Source organism: Notolepis coatsorum (assembly GCF_963971535.1).
Source record: "Notolepis coatsorum genome assembly, chromosome: 14".
NCBI lineage: Eukaryota > Metazoa > Chordata > Actinopteri > Aulopiformes > Paralepididae > Notolepis > Notolepis coatsorum.
This window is the reverse complement of record NC_140178.1, coordinates 90,587,110-90,614,812: the sequence shown is the minus strand read 5'-3', so window position 1 is coordinate 90,614,812 and position 27,703 is coordinate 90,587,110. Positions and strand designations below refer to the sequence as shown.

The 27,703-nt window shown below is 43.1% G+C and overlaps 3 protein-coding genes across 3 annotated transcripts in view; 2 read left to right on the top strand and 1 right to left on the bottom strand.

Annotated features, from left to right (window-relative positions):
- Positions 1–380, top strand: part of rab3db (RAB3D, member RAS oncogene family, b) — a 60,624-nt gene extending 60,244 nt beyond the window's left edge. The window contains exon 5 of the mRNA XM_084329205.1: positions 1–380. This exon is cut by the window's left edge and continues 3,701 nt beyond it. The gene's annotated coding sequence lies outside the window, so the exon portion shown is untranslated.
- Positions 381–8,079: 7,699 nt separating this feature from the next.
- epor (erythropoietin receptor) lies at positions 8,080–21,768 on the top strand. Its single transcript, XM_084328570.1, has 8 exons — positions 8,080–8,275; positions 8,739–8,874; positions 11,303–11,469; positions 13,789–13,940; positions 15,292–15,448; positions 18,274–18,361; positions 19,027–19,114; positions 19,307–21,768. The coding sequence occupies exons 1-8, from the start codon at positions 8,167–8,169 to the stop codon at positions 20,063–20,065; spliced, it is 1,656 nt and encodes a 551-aa protein (XP_084184696.1). The 5' UTR covers positions 8,080–8,166; the 3' UTR covers positions 20,066–21,768.
- A 1,823-nt stretch (positions 21,769–23,591) lies between these two features.
- On the bottom strand, positions 23,592–27,536 carry swsap1 (SWIM-type zinc finger 7 associated protein 1). The gene is made up of 2 exons (XM_084328571.1): positions 26,862–27,536; positions 23,592–24,455 (listed from the first exon to the last, which is right to left on the bottom strand). The coding sequence occupies exons 1-2, from the start codon at positions 27,138–27,140 to the stop codon at positions 23,898–23,900; spliced, it is 837 nt and encodes a 278-aa protein (XP_084184697.1). The 5' UTR covers positions 27,141–27,536; the 3' UTR covers positions 23,592–23,897.
- Between the last annotated feature and the right edge of the window lie 167 nt (positions 27,537–27,703).

Genomic DNA, 27,703 nt, shown 5'->3' with positions numbered 1-27,703 from the left:
TTGACATACAGTAGACATAAAAAAAAAAAAACGTTAGCTTGAAACACAATTTATTTTGTGCAGCGATTTCGAATGTAATAAATGGAATCGCGGCACAAAGTGCAAAGCCTCGTCATTTTTAAATGACAGCCTTCCTGCTAGATGCGGTTCTAAGGTTTTGTCAGATAGTCAGGACAGCCATGTCTCCTGTCTCTATAACACAGTGGTTCTCAACCTCGGGGTCGGGGCCCCCAAAGGTGTCGCTAAGAGATATACAAATACATCATCGCGCTTATAATCCTCGGTATACAGGTAGATGCCGCTTTCTTGTGAAATAATTAATATTTGAAGTCTAAAGTTTATTATTATTTCATTATTATGTGTCAAAGTTACCATTCTGTCTATGCTTGAGTATTGGGGGGGGGGGGGGGGGGGGGGGGGGTTGTGAACAAGTATCCTGTTTTTAGGGTCGAGAACCAAAAAGCTTGAGAGCCGCTGCTCAGACAATGGAACATGATTGTGGCAGGAGGGCTGTTGTTCCCTTTTCCTTTTTTTCTTTTTTCTTTTTTAAAACCCTTTCACTACCACACTACAGAAGGTTAACCTTTCACTACCACACTACAGAAGGTTAACCGTCTGTAATGTGGTGGTGAAAGGGTTAACCTTCTGTAGTTTGGTAGTGAAAGGGTTGACCCTTTGTCCTGTGGCAGTGAAAGGGTTAACCTTCTGTGTTGTCGCAGTGAAAGGGTTAACCATTTGGAAGTGTGGCAGTGAAAGGGTTTAAGGAAGTCGTTTGACATGTTTGACCTGCTCCATGGTATGTCCTCATACACACTGTTGTGCCAGCCTTTCCTCTGTGTCACTCACACACATGCTTTTACCACAACACTCAATACACACACACACACACACACACACACACACACACACACACATTGCTCCTCTACTGTGGTATTACAAAGCGTTTAGCCTACTACACAACACATTTACAAAGTGGTAAATGATCACCTTTGCGATTGAGATTATAATGCATTGTCTGGAGTTACAGCACAGTGTATCCGTCTAAATACTCATAAAGGGAAGGACACTTATCTCTTGAGAAAGACACATCTTTAGGTTTCAACTGTACTCTACTGCAGTGCCATTATCAGACAAACGGACCCGGTCTAAGAACGAGGACTAAGGTGTCCTGTCAGTCATCTTACTGTAGTCGTTTTGTTCTACTGCACACATAAAAAAGGTAAAGAAATAGCTTTTCTCCATATACTCTCTATATGAAGTAACTAGCCCTCCTGTTTAATCACTTGTCAGGCAGAATAATTTTTTTTACACATACAGATTAGGCATTTATTTAGAAATGAAGGAGGATTTGTGGGCACTATCGCCTGAAGGGGTTATTTGTCCGTTGGCTATCTACTGTCCTTATTAGCGCACATTCACATTATGAGATCATAAGGATGATTTAGGACGAGTCCAAGCTAAGAAGTACTAGCAGGCTAGCAAAAGGTGCCTTCACTGATTGAATGTAGCCATCGTATTGTCTCCTTCTCCTGTAGGATGGAAGAATTCATCCAATGTATAGAGAGTTTCAAAGTGACAGCATTAACATTCTAAAAGGACCTAAGTTTATTTCCTGTTGGGTCCAAACGGTTCCCCCAACAACAGAATTCCAGTGAAACCGTTTACACTTTGAATGGAGAACTTGTCCAAAGTTCCGAAGTCCAAGGGTATTTATATTTATAGACATTAGACAAAGAATGCATGGATTTCTCTGCCCCTCTCTCTCTCCCTTTCTGATATACCAGTTCAGTTCCATATCACTGTGTAGTCTACATGCTGCCCATCAGTTAAGAGTCATCCATGGTCTTTGCACCATGATTGGAGCCTCACATATATCGCCACTGCCAAAACCCCCCTCCTCTGTGGTGTGATGTGGTGGTTATATACTGCAGAGGGAAGGTGTGTGTACTATAAATCCACCGTCCAGTATAAGACTATTGTAATTGTAGGTGGGTGTGCTTGATTTACCCAGATAAAGAGGTGTGTTTACTCTGTATACTTGCAAATAACTTGGACCTCACGACTACTACTGTCTCTCCTCCAGAGCTGAGGGGTCGAGGTCAAAGCCTGCCAGAAACGTCGTAAAGGAACAGGCACTTACCATCTTCTCCAGAGTGAGTCAGACAAGAAGATAGATACCAGTTTCCTCTCTGTGTGTTCAATAGAAAGCTATCCGGCTGCAAGCCAGCCTAGCTCAGCACAAATTAATGGAAGTGGATACGGACCACTAGCCTATAGCTTAAAATGATGGGAGAGGTGTTTTTGGCCAACAGCTAGGCTAGCTGGTTTGTATCCACTTCCATTCATTAGTGCTAAACTATAGGCTAGCTTGCAGCCGGATAGAAACTGGTATCTATCTTCTTGTCCGACTCTGGACAAGACGGTCATCGCATTTCCCATAATGTCGGCGTGTTCCTTTGACAATCGCCCCCCCTCTCTCCCTCCTTTAGTGTAACGCGGTCTTCGTGTGGCTCGCAGCTTTGCACCGTGGCACAGATGTTAACCGTGAGAGGGAGGGACGTTTGGAGGGTTTGGGACCGGGGGGGGGGGGGGGGCTCGTTACTATAAGGTTTTCCAGTGTATTCAGACTGGAAGTCAGTGGCGTCAGAAGGCAGAAGTTGCAAACTGTGATGTATATTTCTCTCATTATGTAAAGTTAAAGGGCCCTGTGAAGCCTGCTGCTTGAATATAATTAGAATGTGTTAAATACATTTTACTGGGGCCCCTGTGATCACTCTGTCCACTGCCATCACGTCAGCTATACCGACTGGTTCCTCCCTCTATACACAAAATGATTGTATGACATAGTTGTTGTTCATCTGGAAATGTATCCTTTCCTTTGTTACTGAGATGTGTTTGTTTTTATGTTGTGTTTACATTCCAGATTATTCCAGATTACCGTAGTGACTGTTATGTTATGTTATGTTATGTGAATCAACTCGTTTTGTGGCCTAAGACCTGCCGTACCGTACATAATTATTCAGGCTCTGAATCTGTCGGTTGGAAACACTGTTTAATAAGACATAGATATTATATATATATGAGTATAAATATAAATGTGTATATGAGAATAAAGAATACATTCATTACAAAAGGGAAATGGTGTGAACAGTCATTTATTACTATTCTGTTCTAAATATGACGTCCAATGTGTTTTGTGTGAGAGTTTATTACCTGTATTAGGGCTGTCCGGTCTTAGTCCATTCCTTTGGTCTTAGTCCACTAAGACGTTGTTAAATCTTAGTAATTTATTTGATGTTTTATTCATGCTGAACAAGTTATTTCCTGAAAAGTACTGGCAAACATTAGATTTAAAAATGATAAACACTGAGATTAGATTAGATGAAAATATAAAAAAGAAATGAGTGGTCTACAAACTCTTTCATGTCAAGGACCCCCAAATGAATATGTCACTGACCAAGGACCCCCATTTGATAAAATAGTATCCCATGGAACCCCATCTGACAAGTTATTTGTTGTTTACATGTGATACAATAACTTAACAATCATTCTCGTACGGACATACATTTACACTCTGGCTGGATGCTAAATTTATTTTCGTTGTATTGTACTTGTGCTGTATGATGACAATATATTTTAATCTAATCTCATTTTGGGATTATTATTATCAGGAGTCGCAAATCGCTGTCGCGCTACTGCATCGTTAATGAACTAGATTTATATGGAATTTGTTAATCTATTCTTAGTCTATTCCACTATATCGCACAATTGGGTTATTAAGATGCAGCAGGTGAGGCAGGCGGCTTAGTGAAGACACTGTACACACGCGCATGTGTGTGTGTGTGTAATGCTCAGGTTCCTCATTGAGCCATGACTATAAATGCAAAACGTAATTGTCGTATTTATTATTATAATTATTGAATTTTGATGATGTCTGTATAATCGACTTGAAGCAATCACCAATTATTTATCTTAAATGAAGCCTTCAGTTCCATCACCTGTGCATTGTATGTTACTATTGCACTTTAGTATTACATTTGCACTCTGGTTAGATGTTGTATTGTACTTGTGCTGTATATGACAATACATTTGAATCTAATTGAATTGTGATCATTCGCAAATTGGTTCCGCACTACGGTACCTGTTGAATAAGATCAACACAGCAGAGATGCAACGGCAGACCCTCTCACCTACTTATAATGAGCTGGCGGGGCATGTCTGTATGCAAATGAGGACATACGTGAACGCGCCTGGAGATGTGAATGAGTGACGTCAGTTGATTCAGCGGAGCACATCCGCAAACGTTTTTGCCCATTTACAAAGACCGCTTCACGCGTTCAGGAATCCGGAGGAGGATTTCCGTAAATCTGTTGGTACAACATTTACCAAGATATTTACCAAGGCACTTTTTTTTTTTTATACACTTTTTTTCTCCCATTTTCTATATTTTCTCCCATCCCAATTTCGTATCATCCAATTCAACCCTCCCCTGTCACGAACGCTGTTTCTTGCCTCCCACAAGCCGGCTGCAAATCAAATCAAATCAAATCAAATTTATTTATAGGGCCCGGCAACACACGTTAATGTCCCCATGGGCCGTACAGATCTTCTTTAAACAAGTCAAGAAGAAAACATAACAATAAGTCAAGAACAGAACAAGAACACCATAAGGTCCAAACATTTTTAGATGAATGCAAATAAATGAAAGAATGCAAGCACTCCCAGACATACCCCACGCGAAGGTAAGGAAAAACTCACCAAAACCTAACAATAGGGAAAAAAGCTCCACAGGCAGTGTGGAGGAGAGAAACCTTAGAAGGGCCATTCAAGGGGGGATCTCCCTTCTTAGATGTTGGTGATATAGTAGTGTTGCAGACGGACAGTTGGTAAGCATGCACTCATGTGTGTAGTGGAACACAGATGAGTGCATGCAATAGCAACTGTACATTTTGAAAGATTAAAGATAGAGCTGATAGCGAATCTATTTGAGGCACAGGGGCGGCGCAAAGACTAAGTGGACTAAGTCATACATAGCATAAGTCCCCTCCGGTACTTGAGGTAACAGCAGTCGCATCTTTTCACCTGCGCAGCTCGATCTCTCAGTGGCGAGGAGTAACGCGTGGGAGGCTCACGCTGCCCCCGACACTTCCTGATTCTACTGCGCAGGCGCACCAACCGACCTGTAGGAGTCGCTGTCCACAACGCCCGATCCCCACCCATCAGTTTCCCACCCCCTAATACGGCCAATGTGTATTAGTATGAACGACCAGCTAAACTGAAAGCAATGTGGAGCGCTGGGCTCGAACAGGCGAGCGCCTTGCCCACTACGCCACGTAGCCGCCCCTATATTTACCAAGGCACTTACGAACACATTTGAGAATGAGGACCATTAACAGTAATGATTGTATATTCATTTCAGCGACTGATTGTTTGTAGATGATTTTGTTCACTATTTAATGCATAATTCCATAACTGTCTAATACTGTAGGTGGATAGATTACACAGGACATTTTACATTTACATTTAGTCTTTTAGCTGACACTTTTATCCAAAGCGCCTTACAAGTTCTGTACAACAGGTCAGCAGGAAGGGTGCAACTCTTTCAGCTGAGTAACAATGTCCGGTAAACAGTGTTGAAACTTGCGGGTGCTACAGTCTTAAGTGCATAGTAGTAAAGACTATTAGCATATAGTAGGTTATAGGCAAGGAAGATCATTTAGTGGAAGAGTGCATGATAGTAAAAGACGGAGGAGAGTGCAGAATAGTCATTCTTATACTTTCTCTCACTGTACTAACTTCTAGTGAAGAATATAATTAGTGAAATTAAACCGTTCCTCATTTTACTGGGGACCTCCCTCGGGGACCCTATAGGGTTCCTCGGACCCCACTTTGAGAACCACTGGTCTAAGTCTTCAAGGTGATAGCATCTATAATTTATGGCCATATAGACAGCCTATATAACTCCTGAACTCACGCCATTAGGAACATGTTCTATCTAAAGCCACACTCTGCCATTGTCCTCCACAACAATACATGCTTTGCAGGTTCCTCTTTTTCTTGTCACCAAATCTATTTCATTGTTTCTGTTGAACCTTTATTTAACCTAGGTTCTCTGAGCACGGATGCTTACACACAATCACACCTGCGAGCTGCCGAGTAGGCTACAACCACAGTCCCACGGGAGCGGATGGGGGTTCAATGCCTTGCTCAAGGGCACTTCAGCAGTCGGTGTTGTCAAGGGAGGAGAGAGTGTTATTCATTCACTTCCCCATCTGGTCACAAGCGCAGCTTCTCTAACCTTTAGGTTCAGCCGCCTTGTTACCGTTACACAAACCCTTCTGCGCTGTTTCACCAAGCTGCCTCAAACTACATCAGGGATGTAGTGGAGGGCAGTGGCGGCCGGTGTGAACTACATTTGGGTGGGCGCGGGGGGGGGGGTGAAGGGGGGGGGCAAGCGGACAGCTGACCAAGTGGACAGCTGACTCGACATAACGTTACCAACGGTTAAGTCGAGACTCGAGTTCATTCATACTACACTAGTACACGTATGATCAATGCAATAATGAACACATATATATATCTTGTCATTTTAAACAAGTTACCATTCATTCATTCATCCATTATGCGTCACCCGCTGCGAAATTAACAACAACAACAACAACAACAACACGCTGTGTTGTGAGAGCGAGAGAGAGAGAGAGAGAGAGCGAGAGAGAGACCGCATTAACTCACTGTTTAGTTGAAACGTGGTCCAGGAGGGCTTGATAAAGTGTATATGTCCACTGTCCCACAGTCCCAGACTGTTGATGTATATCCACTGTCCAGACTGCATCCAGCTATAGCCAAATAGTTTCTTGTTAGCACAACACAACAATACTGTGATGAGCTGTGTCTTACTGTCTTTGCCCATTTCCGCGTCGAACAGCCTGCAAACTACCTGGCGTTCTATCGCCATGCTCTAAGACAAACTCTAACCTTAACCAACTTTGAAAGAGTGCCTAAGCTTAACCGTCGAAAGAACTATATTATTATATATATATTTTCTTCTTCTTCTTTTAACCAGGGAGGGCGGCGCTCTAGCGCCCACTATTGGTCGGCCGCCACTGGTGGAGGGGTCAACTCACCTAATAAGTGTGTGTGTGTGTGTGTGTGCACACCTTTAAATAATTTGTGAAATAGATTTTGCCAACCTTTTTAAGCCGATATAAATATTTTATTGAAATTATAGTAAGAAACAAAGTTTCATGTAATACTAGTTACATACAAATGTGCTCTTTTTGAAGAAATAAAACAAAATACTAAGAAAAAAGGTATATAATTATTATGTGTGTATTGGTGATTATTTACTGTGATCATCGATCATCATTTTATTTCACTACCACTGCTGTATCACTGTGTGTACTGCAGCTATTACATCAGTTATATTTGAACAGATCGTGGAAAACAAGGATCCTGTCCACCTTCAACTGATGCAAAGAGAAAGAAGCACTGGGTTCCATTCGCTCTCCTGTTGGAGTTCGTGGGGATGGGTCTAAACGCCCCGTGCGTGTTTATCACGGGACCAGTGACACATACACAACAGCCTGCAGCACAGATAAAAAAAAAAAACAGGCCAGAAGAAAAACATACGGGTGTAGTTTGTAGATAAGAAACCGTTAACTCCATGAGGTGTGTGAGCGCGCTGTTTCCGCGTGTGGTTTCCGTTACTTCAACACTTCAGCTACCTTACCGCACCACCACCACCATTACCCCGCCACAACTGTCAAATAAGATAAGAGAATTATATAATTGTTTTTGTTGTTATTTCTTTACGACCAATTCGTAGACCTTGAGGTTGTTGGGTTTACTCGGCCGGGACATCTTTTGGCATCTTGGCAAAGTTGGCACTGCCCGCGCTCAGGCCGGGGTTGTTGTAAACGTCAATGAGCGCGTGCTTCCCGCCCAGGGACACGCGGGCACGGCTTTATAAACTCCACCTCTTCTTCTTCGTTGCCTTTTAGAAGAAAGTAAACAGCGTCGCTCACTCTCACCTTTATCTCCTGAGATGCACGCGCGGTATCTCCAGAGCAAGCTGTCAACAGGCGCGAGGAGGAACGTTTGGAGCAGCAGGCTATACGCGCCAGTGATGTATTATGAGGACAACAGAAGACAGCGAAGACAAAGACGATGTTTTATTATGATAATCTCAACAGATTGTGGGCATTGTGTATGTTATTCTGCTGCGCCCAAGCAGCCTCCACTACTGTCCAGAGCGCACAGGACTTTGAAAAGAAAGGTAGGATATTAAAACGTTTGTTTTTCTATCTTTAGATGCACCTTGGTGATAATAAATGCAACTGGATTATTTCAACAAGACAAATAAAAAGTATTTCAAGTCAAATTTGGGCTGCAATGAGCATCATAAATGCAGCAATAATACAGCAATGAGCATAATAAAATGAACTAAAAATCCAGATAATTGTGTTGGCATATTATATATATATTTTTAAACCTTTGTTTAAAGGTAGAAAAAATATATATAATATGCTAACACAATCTACCAATCCTGTAATTAGGGGATATTGAGATAATTCACTTAGTCTTACTACCACGTGTTCTGATGTTGTAATGTTTAGATCGCCATAGCCGTTATTGTAAACAAACATTGGCCAATCCATGAACCCGTTACATCTTGCGCAACACCTTGTTTTCCATGGTGGAATGTTGACCCCCCCCCCCCCCCCCCCCTCCCTCTCCAGTGTCACTACTGCTGCACGAGGAGCCAGAGAACCCCAAATGTTTCGCTGAGGGCATGAGGGACCTCACCTGCTTCTGGGTGGAGGACGAGGAGAGGGCCGGCTCTGTGGACCAGTACACCTTCACATACGCCTACCAGTGAGTCACACACTCTACATATATATCACACACCACACATCATGCCTAATGTTGCCAGTTCGGGTACAGAACCTCACCTGCACCTCGTGTATATACTGTTTCTCATATTTGTATATTCAGAGCTAATTATATTGTTTACAATGTTTATTTTTCTCATATTTTTATATTCCGATTGAATTGTATTGCCTATAGTTGTGTCTTTCTTCTACCTATACCTGTACCCCCCCCCCCCCCCCCATGCTGCTATGTGACGCCCACATTTCCACGAGGGGATGAGTAAAGGAATATCTTATCTTAAATGGATCCAATAGCTCTTGTGAACATGAATGTACATGAAAATGTAAACAAAAGGATTTTCAGAATATTATGTATATTTTTGTAAAGGAGAGATGGGCATTCCATTCCACTGTTCGTATTTGTTCTTTATTGAGAGACATTAGGAAGGTGGAGCAGGATACAGAGTAGAGGAGACAGGAGGCTCTGCTTTCAATCCCAGGTCAGCAGGGGGTGCGTGTGGTTGTGGAGGCGGGGCCTGGGCACTCATCACCTGACCACTACATCACCTGACCACTACATCACCTGACCACTCATCACCTGACCACTCATCACCTGACCACTACATCACCTGACCACTACATCACCCTGACCACTCATCACCTGACCACTACATCACCTGACCACTCATCACCTGACCACTCATCACCTGACCACTACATCACCTGACCACTACATCACCTGACCACTACATCACCCTGACCACTCATCACCTGACCACTACATCACCTGACCACTACATCACCCTGACCACTCATCACCTGACCACTCATCACCCTGACCACTACATCACCTGACCACTACATCACCTGACCACTACATCACCTGACCACTACATCACCTGACCACTACATCACCTGACCACTACATCACCTGACCACTACATCACCTGACCACTACATCACCTGACCACTACATCACCTGACCACTACATCACCTGACCACCACATCACCTGACCACTACATCACCTGACCACTACATCACCTGACCACTACATCACCTGACCACTACATCACCTGACCACTACATCACCTGACCACTACATCACCCTGACCACTACATCACCTGACCACTACATCACCTGACCACTACATCACCTGACCACTACATCACCCTGACCACTACATCACCTAACCACTACATCACCTGACCACTCATCACCCTGACCACTACATCACCTGACCACTCATCACCTGACCACTACATCACCTGACCACTACATCACCTGACCACTACATCACCCTGACCACTACATCACCTGACCACTACATCACCTGACCACTACATCACCTGACCACTACATCACCTGACCACTACATCACCTGACCACTCATCACCCCTGACCACTACATCACCTGACCACTACATCACCTGACCACTACATCACCTGACCACTACATCACCTGACCACTACATCACCCCTGACCACTACATCACCTGACCACTACATCACCCCTGACCACTACATCACCTGACCACTACATCACCCTGACCACTACATCACCCCTGGGCATGTGAATAAAAAAATTAAACACGGAGTGTTCTTTGTTGTATATAATGCAATAACGTGTTTACTGAAGTAGGTGCATCAACACTAGAGGCACAGAACACATGGGTCCGTGTACGTTTTGATAGTTTGTTTTTCGTTTCAAAAGGAAATACGAAAAAAAGAAAAAAAAACGGAAATACGAGGTGTTTCCTATTTCCGTTTGAAACCCAAAATCGAAAAAATGGGGAAAAACTGAAATACGGAGCTGTTTTTCGTATTTTGGTGTCAGAATCAAATGAATGAATGAATTTTTTTCGATTTTGGTTTCAAACGGAAATAGGAAAACACCTCGTATTTCCGTTTTTGTTAGTTTTTCGTTTTTCCGTTTGAAACGAAAAACGAACTATCAAAACGTACACGGACCCACATGTCTTTCAACCACAGGGCTCTTCCCTTACACTAAGGGCGGCAGTCCACTCTCCTTCCTAACACATGGGGATCCTTCGTTTTGTTTGTGTGGCGACAGCGTGGCCTTTAGACAAAGCCGTTGTGTTCAGAACATGACAGACAACCTCATTCTAAGCATCTGAACGTCACTTAACCCTTTCACTACCACACTACAGAAGGTTAAGCCTTTCACTACCATACTACAGACGGTTAACCTGCTGTAGTGTGGTAGTGAAAGGGTTAACCTGCTGTAGTATGGTTGTGAAAGGGTTAACACTTTGTCGTGTGGCAGTGAAAGGGTTAACCTTCTGTATTGTCACGGTGAAAGGGTTAACCCTTTGGTAGTGTGGGTAGTGAAAGGGTTAAAACAACCTGAAATAAAAAGAGCCTTATCCCTAAACGATCTCCTCTCTCCTCTCGTCGCCCGTCCCGCCCAGGAATGAGAACAGCAGCAGGTGTCCCGTCAGGGCCGTGTCCGCGGCCGGCGGTAAGACGCTGTACGTCTGCCGGCTCAATCAAACGCTGATGTTTGTCCCAATCGACATCCGGGTGCATCGGGCCGGCCTGCTGATCCACAACCGCAGCCTCTTCATCGAGCTCGTCTGTAAGTCATATCGGTCTATTGTCATATATGGGAGCGTTAGATAGTAGTAGTAATAACAGAAAGAAAATACTAACCCTCTAACCCTTTTTACTATTATGTACCCTAATACTACATGGCTATTTTTTTTTTTTCTTTTTTTTTTTTTTATCAATTTCTCTTATTTTCTTTCTTTTCTTTCAAATGGAACATAAAACATGACAAAACACAATACAGTAATAATAATAGTAAACAGGACTTCACAGGACAATAATAGTACCGTAATAACAATAACAATAATGACAATAGAATAACAAAGATAATAAATACGGAACATAAAAATCGAAGTAAAATTATATTATCAATCACAGACACCACAAAAGACATTTCCTCCCCCACCCCCCCCCCCCCCCACCCAGGACCCCCGGACCCCCCAGGACCAACACTACAACCCCGCTCCGCTGCTAGATAGTGGCTTATCCAACCCCAATCACATGTGCAGTAGAGATTTCCATATAAATGACATCCAGTACTACACTACTATTCTTATACTATTACATATCTTGCTAACATGTCTATACTACTATGCACTCAGAGTGTAACACTCAACCTCGTTATTATTTGACAATGCCACTGACCCTTAGCTGCCAGAGATGTACCCCTCCTGGTGACATGTTGTTCAATCTGTAAGTCGCTTTGTATAAAAGAGTCAGATAAATTACCTAATTGTAATATTAATAATTATAGTAATAATAATAATAATACATGTGATTTATTTAGCACTTTTCAAGAACTCTAAGTCACTTGACAATAGGCGGCAGAGGTAGTGAGACAAACAACAGACATAACAAACATAACTGGATGGAGGGGGGGGGGGGGGGGGGGGGGGCAGTGGTGAAGACATGGGTCTTGAGGCAGGATTAGAAAATGGAGATGGACTCTGATTCCAGAGCCTGGGTGCTGCCCTGGAGAAGCTCTGTTGGACTTGAGGAGAGACAGAAGACGGGCTGAGGTACATCTGAGGGACAGAGAGGGTTGGTACGTAGGGGGAGAGGAGTTATGTGAGATATTGTGGGGGCAGTTGATGGAGGGCTTTGTAGGTGAGGACCAGGATTGATTGATTGATTGATTGATGTTTAAATGTAACAAAGGGAGATGATGGGGTTAGTAAAGTGCTCTTTTCGCTAAACTGACAGTAAATAATAAATGATTGACATTAATACCACTGTCTACAGTCACGACTAACATTATTACTAGTAGTGTATAATGACGGTTGTGTTCTAACCTCACCATCAGAATGCCTTATCTTTCAGACATGCTTCTGAATAATCCAAGTAATCACCAGTAGTAATCACTTGCTTTCTGTAATCAGATCATTTATATAATTCTACTCATTTACTAACTGTAATTTTCAACTAATTACAGGTACCAAATGTAAGTTAAAATTGCTGTAGGGAAATTCGGGGGAAATGAGCTAAATTTAGTTGACCTGCCCAGCAGAAATAGAGCAAGCTCTGCATCACTTCTTAAGCCCATGCACACGCAACAAAGGTTCCCCTTTGGAATAAACAAGAACATGTTAGATCGGCCCCAACTTTGGCTACTTTTACCAATAGGCTAAATGTGTTCATCTTCACATTTGCCTTTAATTGAAACCCTTAGTTGCAATTTTATTTAATGTTCTTTCCTTTTTATCTATTTCATGTAAAGCACTTTGAAATGACTCTGTGTATGAAACATGCTCTATAAATAAATAGAATAGAATAGAAATACTTTATTCATCCTGAGGGAAATTTGGCACTACAAATCGCTCACAGTAAACAGTAAACATTTAGGTAGACAAAACAAAGTCACGAATAAGAATAAAAATAAGCCTAAGCATAAAGAATAAAATAAGCCTAAGAATAAAATACGGTCTGGGATTTACATTTCCTATGTTATGTATATACATTCTAATATAAAATATACAGTAAAAATCTACAGAAATCTACAGTAAGTGTACAGTAAGTGTAATATTGAACAATGTTGTTTTAAAAGTAAAAGTAAAAGTCCAGGAAGATGGTAACTGTCACCCTGTGCTCAGTGATGCAGTGAGGCACAGTGATGCATTGTAAAGTCTGATGGCTGTCGGAATGAAGGACTTCCTGTGCCGTTACATCTTGGGAGTCTTAGTCTAGAACTGAACGTGCTCCTTCTGTCAGCCATGTCTGTGTATAGTGGGTGGGAGGGGTTGTCCCTGATGGCATGGAGCTTAGCAAGGCCAGTACCTAGTATGTGGGAGAACACATGTACTGTATTCTCCTTCCATGTTAACACCCACCACCCCTGTCTGTCTGCCCTCAGTCCTGCTGGATCCTCCCACTAATGTCACAGTGAGCAGCACGGACCAGCAGGGCCAGCTGGAGGTGACCTGGCTGCCTCCTCCTCTCAGATACATGGAGGACAGCATGATGTATGAAGTCAGCTATGCTCCAGCAGACAGCCACAGGGGACAGGTATGACATCACAATAACATATACTGTTTACTGTCATTACCTTAGTGGTGTATATACTAGGCCTGTCCCCGACTAAGGATTTGTATAGTCGACTTTGAATTGACCGATAGTCGACTGATGAAAAAATAAATAAAAATGAAATAAATTAGAATTTTTCGGATCATTCCATTTGGGCTGTGGGGGGTGCTTAATGTCTGAAGGAGTAGACTGAAGGCTTCTTGTCCTCTGTGAAAGCATGCAATTGGTCCACTGATGGATAGGCTACATCTTGATATTTGTCTAGTTACTAGACTCTAGTATATTCATTAGATGGGTGAAATCCTCTTTCAGTGCCTCTGTCCCCTTTTTCTTAGGCAGTTAGCCTCACTGGTACGCGCTCCATTAGCGTTAGCCACGCTTCTAGGCCTCTATGCTTTTGGAAAGAATGATATTAAAAAAGATTATATATATATATATTATATACCTTAGTGATAGTATCCTTAGTATCTTTGTTGTGAGTACATCTCACAACGAGGTTGTTAATGTTCTTAATTCCTGAAAAAAATCTTTGCCTGGATCCAGAGACCCTGAATCGGCTATCGATAATTCCGACCTCCTGAACATTTAAGAAAAGTCTACAGAGATACAAAGGTTTTCACCGGACGGCAGCGCTGTATTAAATACGGCGATATATACCAGCCACTGAGTGGGCTCCAATTTGTGTGACTCACTAATGCGAGTAGAATTCGGCAGTGGCGTGTAACTCGGTCACAGTGCAGTGTCACCGTTTTAGAGTCGTAGTGAAGAGTCTCCCTCTCTCTCTCTAATAATAATAATAATAATAATGGATTCGATTTGTACCGCGCTCCACATTCGCGAGAATCTCAGAGCTCTCTTTCTTTCTCTCTCTCTCTCTCTCTCTCTCTCTCTCTCTCTCTCTCTCTCTCTCTCTCTCTCTCTCTCTCTCTCTCTCTCTCTCTCTCTCTCTCTCTCTCTCTGTCTCATGTAGCCAAAATGTACACCATAAAAACGAACTGGATATTAGATAGAGTGTGTGTGTGTGTGTGTGTGTGTGTGTGTGTGTGTGTGTGTGTGTGTGTGTGTGTGTGTGTGTGTGTGTGTGTGTGTGTGTGTGTGTGTGTGTGTGTGTGTGTGTGTGTGTGTGTGTGTGTGTGTGTGTGTGTGTGTGTGTGTGTGTGTGTGTGTGTGTGTGTGTGTGTGTGTGTGATTTTTGGCTGGTGAAAATGCTGAGTGGCCAGTGACTTTGGAAAACCACTAGCCACAGTGGCTGGTGAGCCAAAAAGTTAATGTCAAGCCCTGCATACACACATATCGATAAAGTATCCTACTACTGTTCCTACTGTCCGTCCAGGCGGAGGAGGTTCGAGCCGGCTCCGTGTGTATCCTGAGAGGCCTGGAGCCAGGCACTCAGTACAAGGTACGCGTCCGCGTCAAGCTGGACGGCATCAGCTACAGCGGCTACTGGAGCGCCTGGACTGAGCCGGTCTTCATGGACACGCTGCCCGGAGGTCAGTGAGACAATAAGCATTCATGTTATTATTACATTAACGTCTTAGGTTTGTGAGATTATACATTTGAGAAGTGAACATTTGGTGATTGATGATGTCACAGTGGGTGCTGGTCACTGAAAGCTGTGGAGTTGTACAATTCCTGGATTCTGAAGAAGCATTCCAAAACGTCCACCTAAAAGGGTTAACACATTGTGCGCCATAAACGGCGTAAATCGTTATTGCCCGCCATGCGCTGAACGCCAACAATGGCGTATCACGTGTTTGGGATCAATATTTCATTTTTTCGGTGCATCGAGGAAATTCCTCCGCCAGAGATATATTGTGGCGTGTATCAATATACACACTCGAGTGCATTTGGATCACTTTCTAAATGCAATAATTTATATGATTTCGGCGTTTATTGCGTCATACAAACCGGAAATGGATCTAGCAGATCGACGTCAAATAATTGGGATCTTTTTCCTCCAGTCTCATTGGCGAACGGTAAGAGGACACTAGCGTTATTTTCAGCCCGATTGTTTATTCATTTCACTGCAAACAATCTGATCAATATATCAACCCATACTAAATAAAGCCATTACTGACGATCAAGGAATTATAAACGACCCCCCCCCCCTTTCCTTCACGCATGATGAAGCATAATGTATACCGATCATATACATTTGAATTTTTTAATATAGCGTGTATAGGAAAGAAACGCCAATCGATAATCTATCATATGCTTCAGGGCCTATAACTAGTGTTTTTGGAATTACAGCAGAAAAGCTTAAAAAGATACTTATATTATCGACGGTATTAAGTTTCAAGTTTCAAGTTTCAAGTTTCTTTAATAGTTGTCATACAGAAGTACAGAATACTTTTATACAAAATGCTTCTTACTGTTGCGCTCCAGAGACTGTGCAAGACAAGATAAGTATGAAATAAAATAACATAGTAAAATTAGAAGTAAAAAAAAAAAAAAAAAAAAAAAAGGTCACAGTGTTCAGTTTAGACATATGTACAATGTTCGATGCAGAATAGACGTAGTTACCATACAATATACAATACTGTGCAGTGTACTAATATACAATACTATATAGTGCAAGGCAGAAATGGAGAAATGGGACGAGGTGCAATTTAGGTACAATTCACAGTAGGTGTACGAGTTGTAGTGCAAATCCTTTATCAATAAATATAAAGTGTAAGTGTGTTTGTGTGATCTAAAGTGTGGAGAGTGGGTGCTGCAGTGTGTTGTTTGTTTGAGTGAGTGTGTGCGTGTGGGTGTGTGTGCTGTGTGCATTTGATGGTTGTTGCATAGTGATTATTGTTCGTTTAGCAGCCTGATGGCCTGGGGATAGAAGCTTCTTCTGAGTCTTTCTGTGCTCGCCTTAAGACTCCGGTATCGCTTAACACAACAATGTATGAATGAAAAAATATAACATTCCCACATCCGGAACGATAGATACCCGATGTTGAATGGGCCATAGTAATACAGATATAGGTATAATATTTAAAAAGTTATAGCCCTGCAAAGAAGGTAAACATCTCCATAGGCTTACAACGGTGGCAGAGAGGGCATAATGATGGGCACAATGCATGGTGCCCAATGTGTTTTAATAATAGGGGCTGTTGTATGTATTTTGTTTATAGATGTCATGAACTGAGGCAGAGTAGAGCGTGTTCTGGTGGGATGTGAGCCCAGGCCAGCAGGTCCCAGAGTACACGTGGTCCCAGAGATGGAGGTCCTAGACCACAATACCGTCTCTGGGGGCGCGATGACATACAATCCTGTAGGAAAGTGTTTCTCCATCGTCTTGTTCATAATCTGTTGTTGTGTAGATTTGTTCTCAAGGACAATATATTGCACCTTATGTAAATACTGTATACTTCATCAGAGCATATATTTAGCATTTTTAGATTATATATTAGATTAGATTTAGATTATTGGATTATTAGATTATATATTGCATAAATTTAGCATTTATCATTTTAGCATTTCGTTTTTTTAGATTATATATTAGATTATATATTGTAGGGCAAATATAACTGAGAGGGCATACATACCCTCATCTCGCACCTTGTTACCCATACGCACATGTCCAGAGTTAATTATACTGTATATTGTTTACACTGCCTTTTTATTATATTTAAAAAAAAAATTTGATCCACTTTTTTCTCCCATTTTTTCTATATTTTCTCCCATCCCAATTTCGTATCATCCAATTCAACCCTCCCCTGTCACGAACGCTGTTTCTTGCCTCCCACAAGCCGGCTGCAATGTGGACTAAGTCATACATAGCACAAGTCCCCTCCGGTACTTGAGGTAACAGCAGTCGCATCTTTTCACCTGCGCAGCTCGATCTCTCAGTGGCGAGGAGTAACGCGTGGGAGGCTCACGCTGCCCCCGACACTTCCTGATTCTACTGCGCAGGCGCACCAACCGACCTGTAGGAGTCGCTGTCCACAACGCTCGATCCCCACCCATCAGTTTCCCACCCCCTAATACGGCCAATGTGTATTAGTATGGACGACCAGCTAAACTGAAAGCAAATGTGGAGCGCTGGGCTCCAACAGGCGAGCCCAGCGTCTCCAGATTTTGTGGCGAGCGCCTTGCCCACTACGCCACGTAGCCGCCCTTATTCAATTTTAATTTTTTACTTCTCCACTGTACTATAATTCTGTGACCTGTACCTGTATGTCTTCTACGACCTGTACCTCCCCTCCCCCCTCCCCCATGCTGCTATGATGCCTGCATTTCCCCCAAGGGGATCAGTAAAGGAATATCTATCTTAAAGCTGATCCTGTCCTTTAGTGAGACCATGTTGTCCTACTGTCTCCTGCAGATCTGGACCCTCTCATTGTGTCCCTGTGTGTCGTCATCTCCCTCATCCTGACTCTGCTGTCTCTCACTGTGCTCCTGTCCCATCGAAGGTCAGCCCCTCATTTCATGTCATTTTGATTTTGTTCCGTTCATGGCAACGCACAGCTCCACAAAAGCACAACAGCATCATTTCGTGATAAAAAGCACCTCCTAATTTGTACATTCCACGAGCGGAAAGGAGCAGGGAGAAGAACATGCTATTTTGCCTGCTGCCCCTTACGCAAAACAATAGAAATAGATGGTCTGTCAATTACACACATTTAACAAGAAATAATTATAATAATCAAATAAAAATAGTCATAGGGAAAGCAATTACCCCTCAACTTTATAAAGTCTAAATGTTCTTTCTTTATACATTTTCTTGAACTGAAAGATATTTGTACAACTCTTTAAATCATTCTGTAGAGAATTCCACAGTTTATGCCACCTACTGAAAAACACATCTGCTTTAAAGTAGTCCTACATACTGATGCTTAAAATTACATTTCTTTCTATGGTTCTCGTCCTCAGAAATAGAAACAAACAACTTCTGCAAGCTTTCTGGCAAAAAAGAATCACTGCCTAGTCCTGCCTAATTATTTTGTGACTCGTGGTCTGGTCCTGCTGCCCTGATTGGTGCTTTACCCAGGTTGGAATAATATGCCCTTTATCCATCAAATGTATCGGCTAAATATCTTTTGCTATCTGTGTGTTTATATTCTCATTTCATTTCCAGGTTTCTCATTAAGAAGGTCTGGCCTGTCATTCCAAACCCTGAGAGCAAGTTCCAAGGTCTCTTTACTGTTTACGATGGTGACTTTCAGGTACAGAAGAATTACTGTTCACATTTTCTACTATAGATAGTTTCATTCTGGTTTAGAAGCAGCCTGTTTTTTAAATGTAGAAGATTTATAAGTGTGCCCCCCCCCCCCATCACATTCAGAACATGATAATGGCTTTAATGTTTTATAAATGTCGTACAGACCTCTGAGTCCCTCTGTCCTCCTTGTCCTCAGGAGTGGTTAGGACAGACCAACGGAGGCCTGTGGTTCACCCCGGCCTTCTCCTACAGCGAGGACAGCTCCACCCCCCTGGAGGTCCTCTCGGAGGTCAGTCTGAGCCCCCCGCCGCCTCCCCCGGCTCTGCCTCCCAAGACCTCCCATCCGCTGGCCAAGGACGAGGAGGGCGAGGGGAGCGAGGAGGTGGTGGCGGACGAGGAGGAGAAGAGGCTGAGGAGGGTGGACTCGGCGGAGGGCTGGAGGGAGACCCCCCACGACCGCTGGCTGATGGAACAGCTGCGGGCGCTCCACCGGCACCCCCCCGGCCCCCACTCCCAGTCCTCCCTGCTGGAGTCCCACGACGCCTACGTGACCCTCAACGCCCACGACTGCAGCAGGGAGGAGCCGCCCCTGGACGACATCCTGGAGGAGACTGTGCCCCTGCAGACGCTCTTCGCCTCCGAGAGGACGCCGTCGGGGGGGGAGTCCCGCTCGGACCTGGGCTCCATGCCGCAGAGTTCCGGGTCCGGCCGCCTCTCGTCCCAGTCCAGCTTCGAGTACCCGAACCACACCTGGCCGCCCAGAGGGCCCGGGTACGCCTACATGGCGGTGGCGGACTCCGGGGTCTCCATGGACTACAGCCCCATGAGTTCCAGCCGGATAGACGACATGGGGAAGGGGGTTGTCATCGTCTACGCCCACGAGTACAAGAACGAGACCGCTCCTCACAAGAGACCCGTTCTGACGAGGCAGCATCCCCTCCACTCTGGCTGTTGACAAGGAGCTGAGATAGAAGACGTCTTTATTTGTCATGCAGATTTAACACACACACATGCGATGGGTGACCCACAGGAACACACACACATGCACTGAGTCGCTGAATGAAATGTTCTCTGCACTCCCCATCCCATCTTCCTTCCCCCCCCTCCCAAGGGCAGCCGGGAGCAGATAAGGGCTGCAGTGTGCTCTGCGCCCGGGGACCAATCCAAGTGCTCCTGCCCGTCTTCGTCAGGGACGCGACAGCGTTAGCGATCCGTTGCGCATGTTTTTCCATTGGGTTTCTCTTATCGGGAGGGGAAACCCTTGCGTGCGCAGGAAGGAAGAACATGCAAACTCCACACAGGAAGGCCCGCGAGATACCCCACCTGGGTAACTGGCAACACGGAAACCTGGTCCCCAAGCAGGAATCGAACCCAGGACCTTCTAGCTGTGAGGCGACAGTGTTAACCACTACACCACCGTGCCGCTTTTAGATGATGGGACGTCCCATGTAGCAGCTCTGAGAGAGGATTATCTGGAGGTTTGAACCAAACTACAACTCTATGACTGTCCCCTGCCTGCCAGTGGAATGTGGAGACATTTTCTAACTAACACAACATAAACATTCTAAAGGTTTATTTCATAGACTATAAACTTGATCCCAAGCTGTTCCCCCAGTAACGGAATTATATTGAACAGCTCTATGAAGGGTTCAGTCTCTTTTTCAAACGAGAGACTGACTGACACCGACTTGTAAGCTAAAAGGACTCTTTAGGACACGTAGGAAGACGATTCCACTGGTTTTCCTAAAACAATCTCCCATCAGTACAGAATACTAGCATTCCAAGTAAATAGCAGCTGTGGTTTACACCTTAAACACATACTCTGTGCGATGGCCATGTTAATGTATACATTATACACTATAATCACATTATTGTATCTCATATATCCGCTGGATAAATACTTAAGATTCTTTTTTATATATATATAATTTTACTTAGGTGCAAGTTGAGGCCTATTTGTAAATATTTTTTTCTGTGATCACTTTGTCTATAGTATGTTGTATTTGTTTGTATAGAATAATCATATTACTGATCTTTAACCATTTCTTGAACACAAAACCCCTGTCTAAATGAAACGTTAAGAAAAGCTACTGTAGGCTGTGCAGGAATGTGGCTAGGAAGTGTTGTGTACTGAAGAAGCCAGTATTTGGTAATTAATTTAGTTTGTTTCTTTGTGGTGTTTAGAAAACAGTAATTCTGAAAGTTGGTTTCAGAAGGATAATCTGGAATGATAAGACAAGGATGGGTCGGTGTCATCATGAAAACATTAGAAAATGGCTCCTTTTACAAATGTCTCACTATCTGCCTGTTGAGTTGTTAACACTTGTCTAGTCCAAAGTAAGCATTTTAAGTTGGCTAGCCTATGTCTAGTCCAAAGTAAGCATTTAATTTTTAATTGGCTATGTTTAGTCCAAAGTAAGCTTTTTAAATTGACTATGTCTAGTCCAAAGTGAGCATTTTAAGTTGGCTATGTCTAGTCCAAACAAAGTAAGCATTTTAAGACATCAGCATTTTGGAATCAAACTGTAAATAGTGTCAATGTTTTATTGTCTTAGTCTTAGGAGCCAATAAGGTAAAGTTGAACTGATGACACTTTGAAGCATTAATGACCTTTTAAAACAGCACGGCTCAAATACTCACTCATACCTTTTAAACCCTGCCTTAACAATAGAGGGGACATGCCAGGCTAAAAGATCCAGGGTTCATATCGGGAAACACAGAAAGTACTGGAAACTTCATGGAAATGTGTTAAAACACTATTTTTTTCAGGTTTTGCTATAGATATATCTAGTTACTTTGACGGAATAATAACCAAATAACACATTTTATAAGTCTACAGTCATTGTGGTAGCTTTCCAAAACAAGATCTGGGACAAGAAGCTGTCCAACAAAAAAACTAAAAGTAACATTTGGATATTAACACCAACACTTCTTGGTCATGAAAACTGTACTATACATCACTGAATAACCATGGAAAAGGCATGTAATTTGATTTGGGAAAAAGTGGAATGAACCCTGAAGATCACCAAGTACAGAATTTGCATCAGCACAAATTATTTGAGCTAGTTTAGATTAAAAAAAACTTGCGTGGCTGACTTACAGCATAAACTAGAGGGATGATCTGGAGGGAAGATAAGGTGTGTGGCATTGTAACTTCATGCTAAAATAATTAACCTTGAGTTTAACTAACATTACGAGTATAAGTAACAATCACAATAATTTTTTCTTGTTCATATCATCGTATCGTATCATATCATTTATTTAAAAAGAAATATATATATATACATTTTTCCCTTTGGGTAATTTCCTCTTCCACATAAAAATGTCTTTCTCTATTTTATTATTATAATAATAAAAAAAAAAAGCATTTTATGGTTTTATTATGATATAAGCTACTGCAGCTCAGTGCCTTCTGTCAGGACTGTGTACACTCAACCACTAATCTACATGAACTACACTCATTTAAAATGGTCAAACGCCTCAGATAGGTCTTTAGAACATTGTAACTCAATAATAGAAATAATAAAAAATGAAGTTGAAACCCCAAAACTATACACTTTTGTAGTTGTAGGATAGTCTTTAAAAACATTTTGTTCTTTAAAGCTCAGTTCGGATATAGGCTAAAATATCTTTCTATTAACATTTTCTTTACATTTTGCAAGCATCTTAATACTCTATATTCTTGTTCAGTTATTCCTCAAAACAAAACGACAAACTGAAATTAATTTTTAACATTAATAACCAATACAAAATCTGTTTCTGTACTTGAGTTATGATGCTACAGCAACATAATGCAACCGTCAGTCATCGTTCCTCTGTTTAATATCATCATGTAAACAACAATATACTATAATGTAAAATTCTTTTAAATGTATTAAGTGTATTTTTTTTACCATCGTGTTTATAGAACTTTTGTCATTTCAACTTTTAATGAATTAAATGTCCACCGTCAAACAACATCCTTGTGGCCGTCTTGAGTTGAACCATTGGTGAATATGGACTGTGTGGGGGGGTGACACTGGCATGACAGTTAGCAATCATGTGAGTTGAGTGGGTGCGTGCCAGGTCACAACACACTACGTGAGATAAGACAACAAGGCACAGCAGCCACAGACGTTGGGTATTGTGTCAGGGGAGTCATGTAGGTTCAGACTTGAGCCAGCCCCCCTGGATTTACCACTTTTTCCCTTTAAAAAAAAAGTAGTCTAATAAAAATAAAAATAAAAAGTCTAATAATTCTATAATTTGGTTCAGGCAATACGAGACCTTGCACAGAATGTTTGTGTAGTTCTCCTTCTTCCAACGTGGCTGCCTGTAACCATTGGTACCCGCTTTCTGATTTCTGTGCAGTGGTAGTGTAGGTAAAACACTGGAAAAGCATTATTACTGTTCCACTGTGACTCGCTTACAAGATCCAGTCGTAAGACACAAAATTATTTAAAAAAAAAAGTAATTTTTTTTAATGTATTTTTCTCACATATCAACATGTAGCAGCTGTTGTTTGTTCCAACTACATGGAGGAAGAATAGGCATTCTAAACAATCTGTGAAACGCCTCGATTCAGGGGGTTGAACTGCTTGCATTTTGAGGTAGGGAGTCAGGGGTCTGGATCCAGGCTAGGACTGCTTTATTAATGCATAGAAAGACACGGCTGACAATACATACACAAGACTTTGTTTGATATAGTCTAATATAGGCCAAGCTTCAGTTCCTCTTAAATATCAAAACCTGGCCCTGCAATTCCCCAGCCACTGAGAACATCTGTCTCTGATTCACATACAGTACATTCAAACCACCGTAAACTCCATTGAGCCATTAGCAAACAAGGCCAAACGCCACTCCTGTGCTACACTTGGGTCCTCATCCTCATGTCCCTCAGTGCGGGCGGCCTCTATGATGCCCGTCCCGGACAGGTAAACAAGCCACGCCTCCTGTAGTCCGGCTGCCGTAAGTCCACAGCTTCTGTCCCGATCCAGTGTGCACCGAACCTGGAAATAGCGATCGAGGACAGCGAGGGTGGGGTCCGGGGCCTCTCCGCCTGCGTGCCCGACCTCCAGCTCCGACTGGAACGAGGCGATGATCCGGCAGGGAGCCAAGCTCGATGCCCGCTGCTCCAGTACCTTTGTGAAGAACGCAGCTGTGTCGTACAGCAGCGCTGAGACGTGGGCGGCGTGGGACTGCTCCCCCTGGTGGTATCCGCTGTGGCTGCTTCCCCCGAGGAAGCCCTCCAGCCTGTCCAGTAGGATCAGAGATGGAGGAACACCAGGCAGGCTGGCTAACTCGTGAAGACAGGACACCTGCTGGACCAGCTCCTCCACCGTCCGGGGATAGGAAAACTTGATTTTCTATTAAAAAACAAATATAAATACATAGATCAAAATAGAGACAGATAGATAGATAAATAAATCGATAATTTTAATTATTTGGGAGATGAGATTCTGGTGAGATTCAGATTAATAACATGAGGCCCATAACATGGATTTACAAGAGTTGGTCACACACTGACTGCACCAACAAAAAAAAGCTACTAAAATATGCTTTCAGACACCTTCAGTTTTCACTCAGGGGCCCATCTCTGGCGTGTTTTGCCCTGATAAGAGATACACAGATATGAAGAGCGTGTGGACAGACCCCTCTTGTTTATCGCCTGTAGAGAACGAGGAAAAGGAGTGGAGATAACTCGCCCCCCTTCACATGTTGTACACTTGTTGTTGTTCTGTTTTGACTTGAACATACAACGCAGGCTTTTGTATGTATGAATGAAGAAAGGGCGGCTAAACGCGGCTCTGCTGGGGAAGTGTGTGTGACAGCCGGCAAACACAATAATCAACGTGAAATCCTCTTTTCCAACATGTCATTGTCATGCGTGGATATAAGCCCCAGAGCACCAAAGGCCCTGATAGCATGATTATAATTTAATGGCGCCCCAACATAGAACATTTTAAGTCCCAATGGACCGAAACATACACAGGCTCCAATTTTGTCAAATAGTATCCTTTATCAAAAGTCCCTAGAAATAAATATTCCAGAGCTATTTGTTATGTTTCTTCCCCAGACCCCCCCTAGTTATGTTCATTTCATGCGGGACAGGGGCCCCTAGTGGCAGACTCTGACCATGGCATTCTCCGTAACAAAATATCATAGGTAGTCAGCTCAGATTAAATATCCGTGAAAGAAGCTGAACATCACTCTGAGGTCCACTACTACTACTGCACGCCCTGACTTAAGAAGCTGAACATCACTCTGAGGTCCACTACTACTGCACGCCCTGACTTGAGCTGAACATCACTCTGAGGTCCACTACTACTGCACGCCCTGAAGCTGAACATCACTCTGAGGTCCACTACTACTGCACGCCCTGAAGCTGAACATCACTCTGAGGTCCACTACTACTGCACGCCCTGAAGCTGAACATCACTCTGAGGTCCACTACTACTGCACGCCCTGAAGCTGAACATCACTCTGAGGTCCACTACTACTGCACGCCCTGAAGCTGAACATCACTCTGAGGTCCACTACTGCTGCACGCCCTGACTTGAGCTGAGACATTTGTTTTCTGCAAGGAGACTATAAAACAAGGAAGGGTTACAACGACAACGTACGATGAATTGAAAATGGGGGACCCTGATGTAAACAAGACGAAAGTATTTCTCTGGTCTGCATCCCCTTAACAATGGACCTGTCTCAAACCCTGCCCTCTTTTCTTGATCCTCCAATCACAACTGTCGCTTACCTCGGACAAACTTGGTTTGTCCGAGGTAAGCGACAGTTGTGATTGGAGGATCAAGAAAAGAGGGCAGGGTTTGAGACAGGTCCATTGTATGTATTGAGCTGTACTGTACTGTACCCATTCTGCAATCTGTTAATAAAGTTTTCAATCAATCAATCAAAACCGCCAAGCGTGGACATTTTCTGTTAGGCGGACATTGAGTTGAATGGGTTCACCCATCTCCTCATTTATATTCATAAATTATGACCTTTAAACGGGTTATTACCTCAGTCCTCAGATATCAGAATCACAGAAATGTGTTGCATTGATAACTAGCTAACGTTTGATATATTATTAGTTGATGTGTCCTTATATAGCTTGTATATTTTGAACGTTAATACAGGCTTCAATAGAACTCTGGCACCAAGCAGAGCATATAAGGCTGGTATTCTGATGTGATGATCCTTCCTTCTTGTATAGTTTAATTGGCCTGGGCTGTACACTGTACATTGGAATACTGACAAAGCCATACTTGGTCATTTACTGTACAACTGGGTTAGGACATTTGTAGGGGCCAGTTTCGAATTGCAGTCTCCTGTAGGTGTTCTTTGAGAGTGTTTTTGAAAGTGGGTAGTGATTCACATTCCTTTACAGCTTTGGGTAGGGAGTTCCACATTGATGTGGCATAATTGCTAAACGTGTTTAGTCCCTTGTTTGAGCCGAATCTGGGTTTAACATGATTTGTGGAGCTCCCTCTGGTGTTGTGATCGTGGTATTCACTGACCTTTGGGAAGTATTTTGACATGTACATGGGTACCTTGGTCGCGTAGTGTATCTTGTAGACCAGGCCCATTGCAAGTTGCTGTACTCTGTCGTCTATTCTAAGCCATCCTAGGTTGTCAAAGTGGGCAGGGGTGAGGTGGGTTCTAGGAGTAAGGTCAAGCAGTAGTCTGACCAGTTTGTTTTGAGATGTTTGTAATTTTGTTTTTAGTGCCTTTGTGTATTCCTAAAGTAGGAGGTTCGGGTGCTAACGACAGCCTACCTTCAAGCTGTCTGGGCTGGGGTTGGGCGTGCGGGCATGGAGACAGGCGGGGAGACTCTGGATCTGAGTTTGGGTGAAGAACACGACTCTCATGCCCAGCTCCGAGGCCGCCGTGACGGCAGCGAGCAGCAGCAGGGAGCGGGTGATGCCGCGGTCCCCCACCACCAGGCTGCTGCACGCTGCTGGGGAGGGACTGGGAGAGAGACCTTTGAAACCCTTCGTTGTTGGTCCCGTCTTGGGAACAAGGTTTCTAAACACAAGTGTCAAGATATCGGCCATAACTTTAAAGAACTTAATTTTATTATTTTAATAATTCGATCATTATTATGAACTGATCTGCATGCACCGGGTCTGTTTACATGTTCACATGGGTGTCCGCGCTGGTGAAGTCCGGGTGGAACAAGTATGCACTACACAGTGTACCGTCGCGGTGTTACATTCAAATCTACTGTTAATGCCGATTCATTTGGTTCGATGTTTTTTAGGTTTTTTTCTCAGTAAGCATGGATTTTGCAATCCAACGGTGTAAGGCCATTTAGAGGGAAATAAATGTAATGAGGAAAAACGTTCAATCAATCAATCAATCAATCAATCAATCAGACTTCCTGTTAGGTCTGACGCCGCTTCCGTATTGGGAGATGCTAGATCGGACGGGCCGGAAGAAAATGTTTAATATTTATTTAAACATTTTAGGTAGCGGGGGTGGTTACGGTTAGGCTTAGGGATATGTTCATAAACAAACTTTTAAGGGTAACATTAGGACGACTTTCGACTACTTTGCAGGCTGCAGCTTGGGCCAAAAACTGACGAGCCGTCCGATCTAGCCTCAACCTTGCGTGATC